At 31.0% G+C, this 14,178-nt stretch overlaps 1 protein-coding gene across 7 annotated transcripts in view; it reads left to right on the top strand.

Moving 5' to 3' along the window:
- Nucleotides 1-14,178, top strand: part of LOC119611356 (syntaxin-binding protein 5) — a 73,719-nt gene that overhangs the window by 19,606 nt on the left and 39,935 nt on the right. For 6 of the 7 annotated variants that reach the window (XM_037966913.1, XM_037966927.1, XM_037966936.1 and 3 more), the window contains 12 exons: nt 8,187-8,430; nt 10,876-10,973; nt 11,047-11,235; nt 11,390-11,524; nt 11,597-11,660; nt 11,719-11,926; nt 12,044-12,119; nt 12,343-12,497; nt 12,564-12,745; nt 12,818-12,982; nt 13,057-13,368; nt 13,427-13,566. In XM_037966913.1, coding sequence (XP_037822841.1) covers nt 8,308-8,430; nt 10,876-10,973; nt 11,047-11,235; nt 11,390-11,524; nt 11,597-11,660; nt 11,719-11,926; nt 12,044-12,119; nt 12,343-12,497; nt 12,564-12,745; nt 12,818-12,982; nt 13,057-13,368; nt 13,427-13,566 — 1,847 coding nt within the window. In that variant the 5' untranslated portion in view covers nt 8,187-8,307. Of the gene's footprint in view, nt 1-8,186; nt 8,431-10,875; nt 10,974-11,046; nt 11,236-11,389; nt 11,525-11,596; nt 11,661-11,718; nt 11,927-12,043; nt 12,120-12,342; nt 12,498-12,563; nt 12,746-12,817; nt 12,983-13,056; nt 13,369-13,426; nt 13,567-14,178 lie in introns of those variants that run through there. The other variant, XM_037966944.1, reaches the window with a different exon arrangement.

Genomic DNA, 14,178 nt, shown 5'->3' with positions numbered 1-14,178 from the left:
TTTTATGTAGGCAGTAAACTTTGAGAGCATCGGAAGATCCTTAGCGCCGTCACAGTGAGGTGGGATAATTTCCAGCAAGTTCTTCAGGGTACCGGAACATTGGTGAGATTCCAACCTCATCAACATCAGACCCAAGTTGAACTCGCATCTGACGCTCTCTATTGATTGTTAGAAGTGATTGCGTGGCCCACTATATTATGTGACTATTATTTTTTGATTTTACAAACATAATGCCGCCACATAGTTACTGCAGAACTTGTTTTGATGAATAACGTCATACGTCCACATCGGGAGCACAACAGGCCCGATAGTGGGCTAGGTATTTTATCGGATTTGATGTAGTATACATCCTCCTATCAACCTAACATAACCTGTTGTAGTGCGATGGGTTAGTCATGGATCTTATGAATAATGTATAAGTGCAACTCATGCCCGGAACTTTCGAAAATTAAAGTGTAACTGTCATTTATATAAACCTGGTGCGAAAGTCAGTAGCTTTCTTGGTATTTAACGAACTTACGTCCAAAGCACAGCTTAAATGCTTTACATTCTGACTTTCTCAATTTCAACTAAGAAGAAAAACAATAACAAACAACAAGTATGTATTTGTAAATTTAATTTTATTTCAAAGTTGAACATTTATATCTAAATCTAGCTGTTAGTTGTTTTTTTTTTTAAACTGTCTTCACAACATGCACCTTCTTCTGCATTTCAATTAAAATCCAATCAACTTGTCAAATAAATAATGTTAAAAAAATAAACAAATGAATAAATTCTTTAATAGTTGTGAATAGTTTTTAAACCTTTGAAATATACATATGTTAGAAAGCTTACATACATACAGTTAATCTCAAAAATAAGTATACAGAAATACTGACAATTGGTTTTATTTAAAGAAGGATATTATTTTTTCAAAAACCAAAAAAGTAACACATTTATTTATTAAAAAAAATTATGATAATTATTATGCACTACTTTTTTCCAGATTATTTTGGTTATTTGAGCTCTCATTTAAGGTGGAGTTAAATAGGTGCAAAATTTACGTCACAAAAGTAAGTATACAGATCATTTCAATATGTATTTGGCTTAATGATATTAACAAAATTTACGAAAATTTTACCTGTTTGAATGTAATTACTTTATAATAAAATATTTTGTACACTATAACTTGGAAAAAAATCACTTTTTGTTCCGAAAAAATTGAAATTTTTGGCAATTGATCTGAATATTATTTATAGGAGCATTTTTTTCTATTTAAGAAAATCTGACTATTTAAACCCTCAGATTTTTGGTTCGGGTATTCAATAATATCCCTCGTTTGTTCATTATGATGCATTGGAAAACGATATTTTAATTTTTGAAGTAATTATTTCTTTACAATAATTGCAATCCATTGCGGAACATTGCCGTTTTTAACATAGTGTAGCGTTCATATTGGATATTAAATGAATTAAATGATTTCCTAAAATTTATATCTTAAAATGCGAAATTAATAATATTTGTACTAGTATCCATTAATTAAAACAAGTTTTTTGGTTCCAATAATCCATTACACATTCCTAAATACTACCAATAATCGTCAAATGGTGACCATGTCAATAATTTACATTACCTATCTGTTATGAAATTGGTTGTTGTCCAAAATAGTAAGATTTTTATATTAAATCAGGCTCAATTAGTGGTATGAATACAAATTGAATAATTTTGAACACGAATACATCTTAATTTGTTGCTAGAACAAATAAAATGTCCGATCCATAAAACATGGTTATTGTCTCGAGTGTGTCAATATATGATTGGTAGCATTATTGTATGCTTTGGAAATCGGAGGATTTGGAAAACCTGTTTATTTTAAAGGAAATATATAGAATTATCCAAATTTTCAAGTTTATGTTATAAGTCTTAAGAAATCGGAGTTAAATTTCAGTTAATAAGAACGTACTGTGTTCAAAATGGCCAAATCCAAGCATATCACATTAATTTCAAAATAACAACTATTTTCAAAAGTTAAAAATTCTATTTCCAATGCATCATTTGGAGGGTTCAATAACCACCAGATCCAAAATCCGGGATCTAAAGTGGAAAAAAATCGTAAAAATTAGAAAAACTGTTCTACTAATTAATTCTGGAGCCAATCGGCCCAAATTTCATGATTTCGGAACTAAAAGTAGATTTTTTCCAAGTTATTGTTTAAAAAATATTTTATTATAAAGTACACAGAAAAAAATAATTCATATTTGGAATGAATTTTGAAATAAATTGAATGAATCGAACATGACTTTTTTTTCCCAAACCATTTTCATTCAGTATATTAAAAGTTCATAAAATGTATGAATTTGTACATGAAAGATTTTTTTGTTTTTTTGTTCATTTTCTTTGATTTTCATCAAAAATGCAATAAATAAATAACCGTTACCTATTAATATCTTCCATTTTTTAGAAAATAATCACATATTAGCGTATTTTTATGATAAATAAATAAAAATGCTGGAAAACAAAATATGAAATAAAAAAACCAGCATATAGCTAAACATCCATTCTTCAGAAAATGCTGCATGTTACGCGCATATTTCATTGTTTTCAATCTAAAAATCATAAAGAAATAAAAAATTTTCTAAAGAAAATTTCAAACATTTTTTAACAAACAGAAAAATATAAAGAAAATTTTAAATATTTTAAGTCAAGGCTTCTAGATTATGTTTAAAAATATAAAAATGAAAAAATTCATACAATTTAGGAACTTATTCTTAAATATTATTAACTTTAGTCAATGAAAGCAGTTCATAATATTTATGCTGAAACTTTTTTCTGTGTAATTATATTAATACAATTAAAATTTTCATAAATTTTGTTAATATCATTAAACCAAATACATATTGAAATGATCTGTATACTTACTTTTGTGACGTAAATTTTGCACCTTCTTAACGTCACCTTAAATGAGAACTCAAATAACCAAAATAATCCGGAAAAAAGTAGTGAATAATAATTATCATAATAGTTTTTAATAAATAAATGTGTTACTTTTTTGTTTTTTGAAAAAATAATATATACTTTTAAATAAAACCAATTGTCAGTATTTCTGTATACTTATTTTTGAGATTAACTGTATGTACGTGTCTGCATTGTATGAAATTTTATTGATTAATTTTTTCCTAAATCTTAATATTTAATTGTTCCCGTTTGTGGCACTAAGACAGGCTAGGGTTTTCGAGTATCAGGCAGTTGTTTTCAATCATCGACCATTTTTTTAAATTTGTTAGATGGCGTAAAATGCAAAGGAGGTTTTCGAACATGAAAAGTCGATTCTCGACAGACCTAAACTAACACTGCCAACATGAATACACTTACACCAGTACCTCCTGATATTCTTCATAAAGTTAAACTGGGAGAGACGTAGAGTCTCCGAACTATACTTTTCATAGCTGACGAAATCCAAATTTAGACTATGAATTGTGTTAGAATATTGTTATAACGACATTTCCATTCCAATTTCTTAAAACTTTCACATTTACTTTTGTTATGCTTCACTCCCGAACGATTCCTAAACAAAGGTTTTAATGGAATGAAAGTGGAATAGGTTAAAATGTCTTTTTAGCCAGATCACCATATTCATTTGTATGTATACATATGTACATACATATGTATTCTAAATTGTTAAAATCATTTAAAAATTGTAAATTTGAAGGTTTATACTCTCGTGCATAAAAATATTTCTACGTATATTTGCTCGTTTAGAAAAATAAAAAAACAATAAACAAATACAATTGTTGTAGTTCATGCCAAGGATATGAAATAAAATTTTGTACCAACAATTTCGTCAAGTAGTTCTATTGTTCCATTGATAATATAATACTAGTATATAAAGAAAAGTTGAGTGTTTTTTTTTAAATCAACTTTTGTTTGGTTTTTGTATTTAATTCCGCCTCATATAATCTTTGTCATGCTTTTTATTTTAAACTTAAAGGAAAGTTTTTTGAAATGTTTCCCACAGAAAAATATATACTAGGATTTGTTACTGATTTTGTGGGCTTTACTTTGGGTTGTTTACGATTTGATTTAGTTGTATATAAAGTTTAAATAAAGTGAAATAAATTTGTTTTCAATAAAATTTGTTTACACCTTAATATATTTTTGATTAACATTGTTTATGAGAACAAGAAAATAAAAATGTAAAAAACATCAAGTGTTTTGCAATTTAATCAATATAAAAATTATTTTATTTATTGGAAAATTTGGCAAATAATCTGTGAATTTAGAAGTTTGAAAACAGCTTATGGACTCTTATTCATAAGATATAATCTAAACTCGCTTCGGAGACTTATGTTTATCTAATTTTTTAAAACGCTTCTCGATTCAATTCTTGAGTCCACATGTGAACTAAGTATGGCTGTGTCATCTGCAAATGTGGAAATTTCTAATTTGTCTCTTAGGCAAATCAGAGATGTAAAGTAAGCAAAGTATTGATCCTAAACCACTTCCCTGTGGTACACCAGCATTGATTACATAGTCATTCTATTATATATGCCTATTAAAGCCAGGGCAACATGTAGAAAGATTGCCGAACAGTACTTTTTTTGTTCAAATGCTTTTCTAACCTCTCCAGTTAAACGATTGCTCGTTTGTACCGTGTTGCTCACGGACGCCGAATTGGTGATCTGGGATAATGTTTTGGCTATTCAATAATGTTAATATTTTCCTTTCAAACACTTTCTCAAATAGTCCTGATAAACAAGGCAGTAGTTCTATACGAAGATATATCGTCAAATCTTTTCCTGGCTTCGGAATTATTGTTATTTGGGAAATTTCCAGTCTTTTACAAAAACTTTTATAGACAAGATCGCATTGGATAAGACTATAGACTAGACCAGAGGTTCCCACCGGTTTTTACTATAGACTAGACTAGACTATAGACTATAGACTATAGACTATAGACTATAGACTATAGACTATAGACTATAGACTATAGACTATAGACTAGACTAGACTAGACTAGACTAGACTAGACTAGACTAGACTAGACTTGACTAGACTAGACTATAGACTAGACTATAGACTAGACTATAGACTAGACTATAGACTAGACTATAGACTAGACTATAGACTAGACTATAGACAAGACTATAGACTAGACTATAGACTAGACTATAGACTAGACTATAGACTAGACTATAGACTAGACTATAGACTAGACTATAGACTAGACTATAGACTAGACTATAGACTAGATTATAGACTAGACTATAGACTAGACTATAGACAAGACTATAGACTAGACTATAGACTAGACTATAGACTAGACTATAGACTAGACTATAGACTAGACTATAGACTAGACTATAGACTAGACTATAGACTAGACTATAGACTAGACTATAGACTAGACTATAGACTAGACTGTAGACTAGACTAGACTATAGACTAGACTATAGACTAGACTATAGACTAGACTATAGACTAGACTATAGACTAGACTAGACTATAGACTAGACTATAGACTAGACTATAGACTAGACTAGACTAGTGCTGTTAAAGTATTGAGTAGTGGGTATCGAGTATCGAGTATTTGCCCTATTTTTTGGGTACTCAATACTAAAAAGTAGTTACTCAATACTTTCAGACTTGTATATGGATTTAACTTATTTAAATTCAACGGCTATGATGTGAAAAAATACAGCTCTAAAATCTAATATAGACCATATCATTATTAGAAATGCAACTCTTAGCAATATCAAATCAATGTAAAAATAATTTAAACACTGCAATAATAGTTAAAAAGTTACAAATATTTATCGACGCTATCTAAAAAAATAAAATGTCTCAAAAGAGGTGTGATGTCTGGTCTAACTTTACTTAAAAAAAGGAAAAATTCCTCGTTTTTAATTTAAAATAAAACCGTTAAAAGTATCGAGTAGTATTGAGTACCCAAACGAAAAGTATTGAGTAGTATTGAGTAATCAAAAGTAGTAGAATATTACAGCACTAGACTAGACTATAGACTAGACTATAGACTAGACTATAGACTAGACTATAGACTAGACTATAGACTAGACTATAGACTAGACTATAGACTAGACTATAGACTAGACTATAGACTAGACTATAGACTAGACTATAGACTAGACTATAGACTAGACTATAGACTAGACTATAGACTAGACTATAGACTAGACTATAGACTAGACTATAGACTAGACTATAGACTAGACTATAGACTAGACTATAGACTAGACTATAGACTAGACTATAGACTAGACTATAGACTAGGCTATAGACTAGACTATAGACTAGACTATAGACTAGACTATAGACTAGACTATAGACTAGACTATAAACTAGACTATAGACTAGACTATAGACTAGACTATAGACTAGACTATAGACTATAGACTAGACTATAGACTAGACTATAGACTAGACTATGACTATAGACTAGACTATAGACTAGACTATAGACTAGACTATAGACTAGACTATAGACTAGACTATAGACTAGACTACTAGACTATAGACTAGACTATAGACTAGACTATAGACTAGACTATAGACTAGACTATAGACTAGACTATAGACTAGACTATAGACTAGACTATAGACTAGACTATAGACTAGACTATAGACTAGACTATAGACTAGACTATAGACTAGACTATAGACTAGACTATAGACTAGACTATAGACTAGACTATAGACTAGACTATAGACTAGACTATAGACTAGACTAGACTATAGACTAGACTAGACTATAGACTAGACTATAGACTAGACTATAGACTAGACTATAGACTAGACTATAGACTAGACTATAGACTAGACTATAGACTAGACTATAGACTAGACTATAGACTAGATAAATGGGTTCAGATCAATGTAGGGCAAACAGAGAGGACCGTGAGACTATTGAACACTTTCTCCGTCACTACCAGGCTTTCGTCGATAAGGATTCCAAATAGCTTGGATATCCCTCACGAACATTGATAGGGATATTCTAAGGAATAACGTCCGGAAAACTAACTTTCTAAACATCAAATTCATAAAGCACTATATATTTTTTCAGGTATACGAGCGCACAACATGCCCGTTAGTGGCCTAGGTTTATTTCTTCGGATTTGATGTATCCTCCTTTCAGACTAATTATCTAACTAAGTTTATATATAGGCATATACATAAGTATATATGTATGTAATACATATTATTTGGCTTTTAACATCTTAAATGTACAGAAAAGCTTTATATGTATGTATTTCAACAAGGGTGGTCGATTTTATTCAAACATTTTCTTTTTACAAAGAATATAACGTATGCCGTCATACGTTGTTTTAACAGCATAACAATAAATTTCAGTCGCCATAACAATATGTTTTTCATGCTTCTCCAGGTATTTCCTTCCCTTTGGGATTTTACCTCGAAATTTTAATTGCTAAAGGGTAAAAAAAAAACACAACAAACGTGAAATATTTTGGCTCTTAACAAAACTTTGATTTTATGACATACAAATATGGGCTCGTTAAATTGTAACATTCATCATGAATGTATGTATGTATATTTTTAAATATACATTAGGGGGTTACCATTTCTATAAAGTCAAAAAATATAGTTGGAAATATAGAAGAATTTCTTATATGATTGCACATGTGAAATTGGGATCCAGAGTTATAAGGTGCTCCTTAATACACATTATTATTATTGTTGTTATTACTGTTGTTATTTCATTATCCTTTTCGTCAAAGGATTCGTTTTTAGCTGTTGCGTGTGCCATGAGTATTTGCAAAGTGTTGAAATATTAACATGTTTCATTTAATTCTTTTTATTTGCCGTTTTTTGCGAAAAATCGATTCGAATATTTCACAATAACAAAAAGCGTGAATAAATTGTTCTTTTTGTTTTTTGTGTATATCTTACTTTTCGTTAACAATAAATCTATTTAAGCGAATGTCATAGTTTTTGTTTGTGACATTTGATTAAATTGAAGAAAATCATTAGCGAAAATTTGATTTTCTGATTGTGTTTAAAAGAACCTTTAACAAAGAATTTTCAAAATGTCATAGAAAGCTATGTTATGAATTTCTTTGTTTAAATTTCAGTTTCTATGAAATCGCAATCTTCTTTTCAGGCAAATCTGTAAAAAATTGAACATTTTACAAAGATTTTTGTTTATATTTTACATAAATATTTTCTTCTTTCAGGGGTTAATGGATTATTATTGATAAGAACAAAAAGAAGAAAAAAACATCAACAACAACAACAATTAATTGTTAAGCTGAAAATCTTCGACATATTTTCAATAAATACATTCTATATGTAAAAATGAAAAAGTTTACCTTTAAAGGAGTTCTGGATGGATTTCGACAAACTGTTCAGCCCCAGGCCATACGGCAGGAGCAAGAAATTCAGGAATCTTTAAAAACTGAACATTTTTCTGCTCGTAAGGTAACTAACTACTTATTGCATATTAATATATTATCTGCTATTTAATTGTGTATCCTGTTTTAAGAGCGAAACTATAAAATGCAATTGCAATAGTTAGCGTTTGTTTTATTTGGTAGTGTTGAGTTGAAAGCTATCATAAGACACACGCGGCTATTGCAGCTGTCAAAAAAACCGAATATGCAATTCAGAAAGAAAGTTTTATTGTGAAAGTGAAAAACGATAAAGTGGCTAGTTTATATTTGAAAGATTTTTTTAAATCATTGTTCGAGCCTTTAATAAAATCTCTAAAAAAGGTCCATATTCTTCATAATCAATATAATGGCTAGTAATTACCCGATTAGTATTAGGTTAGGCACTTCAATCTCTATTTGAAATGCATTAAAAATTGTGATAAAAAGCGATAATGTGGTACAGTAAAAAGGGTATAGAAATTGATGTGACCGGTAGTTTGAACAATAAAAAATATTAATGGCAACTATTGGTGTAAACTGATGTTTGATATTTCGGGAGGACAACCTGAGGGGAAACCTTGACCAAACCGGAGACTAAGTTATATTTTTCTAAAGGATTGTGCCGCGCTGATTCTGAATAATCATATCTGGGATTTGAGATATGGTGTCCTGAAGTTTAAGAAACACCATTTTTTGAAACGTTATAACAGATGACATGCTTTTTTGAATGAACAGTTTAAATGAGCTAATTATAAAGAGACAGTGGAAATCCATGTATTCATCTGCAATAGAATTGCCTATTTCCATGTTAGCGCTATTATTATATGCGTTAAACACATCCTTCAAGGATTTTTTAGCAACCTTAATATAGGTAGAAGTATATTAAATATTATTGATTTCATATCCTCATAATCTCTGAATTTCAGAGACTATAAAGAAAAAAAGTGCAATAATCAATACTGGAAGGAAGTTCACGATATACTCCAATTATACTTACGTAATTACACGATCTGTATGTTCTGTGGCCTTAGTTTAGGGCTCTTAATTCGTCTGCATTTCAGTTTATCATCATCTCTTTATCGGAGTTGTACACAAAGCACCTGTTTCAGCATTAATTTTCTCCTTATAACTCTTTCCATGAGTGAAAAATTTTATCATCTTGATCAAATAACCTTTTTGAAAATCCAGTTTATATGCATAGGTTTGACTTCCAATCTAATACCTATGAGTCTTTTACATACCATACATTGCGGTTATGTCATTAGGTCTAAATGATAACTAAAGAGCCTGTCTGTTATATCCCATTATAGAAGATTTGAATGTTGAAATCTTCAAGTCTAATCTTTAAGATATTGTACTTAAATATACATGTAGCAGAAACTTCCACTGCGACGTTTTATAGTTTATGGAATACAATCGTAGCTAAGTTTGAAAGAATTTACGGCTCAGTCGCTGACGTTATGGGATGGTCAACTCCCTGTGGATGCTGTTGTCAATATTGTTAATATCCAAAAGAGTGATTGGTCGACGATAGAAGCAACCTGCAGTCTGAGTAAAGTTGGAGAGTGTGGTATTCCGATAATATAGGCGCTCAAATCTTCAGAGCAAGTTGCGGTTAAAGGATTACCAACCAAAGTTTTATTAAGGCGTCCAAGATATTAGGAAGGCATAGAAGACCGGCATAGATCGCTGGGTTGACAACCTTTGGCCGAGTATGACTCGGGTCGTTCCGGAGCGAAGATCCAATTGTCGTGGGAACGCTTTTGCAGTGGTATTCGCTAGAAGGTGGGTAATAGATAAGGCTCTGGTAGTGAGCAGTCTTCCAAATCGGTGGTGTCAAAGTCGCCGAGAACTGCGAAGAGGTCAGGTCCATTTCCGACTAGTGCTCCTAAATGTTACCGTAAGGATACTATGAAGAGAGTCATAACTGGAGATATCTTGTCTATCTCCAGCCCGGAAGGCGTTTAAATAGACAAATGTAGCGGCATTAACACTTGAGGTAATACAGGCTTTCGAACTACCATTAAGGACAATAGTGACAGTTTGAATTCCAAAATCCGTAAGAACCGGGGAAACCATATTGGCTATATTGGCAAAACAGAACGGTAAACCCCTTAATCAACCAATAGAGACGTGTGAAATCATGTTAGGACCAAATAAGATGTATTTTGTTATACATGTACGACCATAGGGACAGTCCTGGTAGATTTGAATCAAATACGGAGTAACAAATGCTAAGTTATTTTGTAAGTCGGTATTATACCATTCTGAACCAGATTTTTAAGGCCTTTCACGTTGAATTAGTATCCAATTAGTAAATATACACAATTCTTATACTACGTTCACATATAGTGTTTTTTAATACAATAGAAATCAAACGGTCCTGTTTAAATATTTTGTTTGTGTGTGAACATGAAATTGAAATTTACAATTATCAGTTATTGAAAAGATTTATCGATCTACAATATATTTTTTTTACTTTTCTTACATTTAGACCTTTCGTCATGGTTTTCCGTATTCTCCAACTGCTTTCGCATTCGATCCTGTTCAAAAATTGCTAGCAATTGGTGATAAAAATGGGAGTTTACGAATGTAAGTATTTTTCAGTAAGACTTTGAAAGAATTAGTTAAATGTTGTTTTTCATTAATTTGTTTACAATTTTAGTTTGGGCCGGCCTGGTGTTGATGCTCATGTTAAGCACGAAGGTGAATCCGAATGTCCTGTTATTTTAGCGGAATTCATAGTCAACGATGGAAAATTGGTGACTGTAACTGTTGATGATACAATTCATTTGTGGAATCTACGTCAAAAAGTACCACAAGTTATTCAAAGTTTAAAATTTCAACGCGAAAGGTAAGATGAAACCTAGTTATGCATGTGATAAATTGTTAGACTAATGTTATGATCCATAAACTTGTCAATAACAATCAATAACAATTGACTCTATAATTGATTACTTGAGGGTGATTAGAAGCAAAAGTTAATGAATATTTCCTATTTCTTACAGAGTTACTTGCATACATTTACCGGTGGCTAGCAAATGGTTGTATGTAGGTACAGAAAAGGGCAACATTCATGTGGTGAATGTTGAAACATTTGCTCTTAGCGGTTACGTTATCAATTGGAATAAGGCAATTGAAGTGTAGGTTTCCAAACAATCTTAATTTCGAGTTAATTTATCAATATTTTAATAAATACCTAATAATTATTTCAGTGTTAGAGCTAGTCATCCTGGTGCTGTGATTGCATTATGTGATAATCCGTTAGATGCAAATAAGGTAAGCTTTAATTAGTTAGTTTAATGATAATTATCAATTAAATCGCATTTTATTGCAGTTACTAATTGCATTCGAATGTGGTCTGCTTGTGTTGTGGGACTTGAAAGGCAAGTTTGCTGAAATGCGATGGCAGTCGGCGGAGCCAGTGAAATCAATTGCTTGGCATTATGAAGGAAAATATTTTGTATCCTCGCATAAAGATGGTTCCATTTGTTCATGGCCTACAAGGCCAACACCTAAACCTCAGTCATTAGTATTTCCTCATGGTAAGAACTATTCTTGATTATTAAAATTTTATTCATATAGATGTTTTTTCAATAAAATTTTGATGAAATTATACAAATGATTATGATTAAGTTCAAAATAACTTATCTTCTTTTCAGCCAAAACATCGAAAGATGGTACATTGGAAAAATGCAATTCCATTTATAAAGTTGATTTAAAAGCTTCTCAATCTGGGTAAGTTTAATTATAAATACTTCTAGAATTTCTTATACATACAAAGAAACCCGCTCCAATTTTTATTACATTAAGGGGATAATCTCAATCTTCGGTTATCCTTTAACCAGTAGATATTCTGTCGGTTAAAATATTTTATTGTTAGTTTTGGAGGTTCTATTATAACACATAACTCTGACAACTGTTTAGTAATAATCTTTGTATTTTTGTTTTTAATTTACAGTGAAACATTTACAATATTTTCGGGCGGGATGCCAACGGAAAAAGGTGCAAAATCCAACTGTATTACTGTAATGGTGGGTAAAACTACCACTGTTTTGGAAATGGAGCATGCTGTTGTTGATTTTATAACACTATGTGAAAATCCTTGGACATCTGGTAATTAATATAATGTTATCTATATAAACAATTGGGAAAATATGTTTTTTTTACTATTTATTGTAGAAACCCAAGAGCCGTATGCGATAGCAGTGTTGCTGCAATATGATTTAGTATTAATAGACTTACTTACACCCGGTTTTCCATGTTTCGAATCGCCTTATCCTATGGACTTACACGAATCACCTGTTACATGTTGCACTTACTTAACTGATTGCCCCTCGGATTTGGTTCCTGCGTTTTACTCTGTAATATAAAATAAACAAGATTCTTTTAAACTAATAGATATTCATATGTATGATCTTTTGAAATAATTTTAGGTTGGTCGTACTACGACATCTAAAAAAACTGGTTTCTCAGAAAGAGAATGGCCGATATCGGGGGGAGAATGGTCACCGGCGTCTTGTAGTTATTCGGAAATTGTTATAACTGGCCATCAGGATGGTAGTTTAAAATTTTGGGATTCTGGTGCTGGCACATTACAGGTTATTATTACATTTCCATATAATAAAAAGTCTATATTATAACTATTGTGTTCCTTATCTATCCCTCTCCCCAGATTTTATATAAACTTAAGACGGCAAAAATTTTTGAAAAATCGAAAAATTTACAATCTGAAACCACTGGTATGGATCATCCCCTGGCAATTCAATTAATATACCTCTGTTCCGAATCAAGACGTTTATGTGTGGCCGGTTCAATGGGACAAGTTTTGCTATTTAAATTTCGCAAAGTCGAATCAACTTCTGACGTTTTAGTTTTAGAAATACCAATACTCTTCGAAAACTACGAGGATATTTATGGTACTAGTCCCGAATGTGATTTTATTCCACATCAAGTTCAAAAAACTGAATCCAGTGAATCGGATAAGGTAATTTTTACTTTAATTAGTATTGGATATTTACTTATATTTATTTTATCTTGATTAGACGGATAATTTATTGCGTGTAAAAACAGGCGCACAGCGTAAACCGCCTGGGTTTCAGTCACAATTGGTTTGTTTAACGACTGGACCAAACCGAAGAATCGTTCAAGTGACATCACTCTGTATCAACTCAAATTATGGACTGTAAGTACAAATTTGGAATTTGTGTGTAAATTATGCAAACGAAAAAAAAAACCGCAGGATTTACTGCGAAAACTGACGTGTCACTTTTTAGATAGATAGATAGATAGATAGATAGATAGATAGATAGATAGATAGATAGATAGATAGATAGATATATAGATAGATAGATAGATAGATAGATAGATAGATAGATAGATAGATAGATAGATAGATAGATAGATAGATAGATAGATAGATAGATAGATAGATAGATAGATAGATAGATAGATAGATAGATAGATAGATAGATAGATAGATAGATAGATAGATAGATAGATAGATAGATAGATAGATAGATAGATAGATAGATAGATAGATAGATAGATAGATAGATAGATAGATAGATAATAGATAGATAGATATAAGATAGGATAGATAGATAGCTATAGGTTGCCTAAGCTAAATTGTTAAGATTCCTTCCTAGATAGTAAATTAAAAAGAATGAAAAATTCTCAGTAAATCACGAAAGTGGAGCCATTAATTGAAGTGCTTTACGTGAACACCTGCTGTGTTGGCCTGTTTCACGGTGGTTTTTTCAACCACTGGGTGAGCTTTTGTGACTACTCATTGCTT

Source organism: Lucilia sericata, unplaced genomic scaffold (assembly GCF_015586225.1).
Source record: "Lucilia sericata isolate MDLA Ls3-8-SP2 unplaced genomic scaffold, ASM1558622v1 Contig000031F_arrow, whole genome shotgun sequence".
Lineage (NCBI taxonomy): Eukaryota > Metazoa > Arthropoda > Insecta > Diptera > Calliphoridae > Lucilia > Lucilia sericata.
The sequence above is the reverse complement of the archived record's forward strand: the minus strand, read 5'-3'. Positions and strand labels throughout refer to the sequence as shown.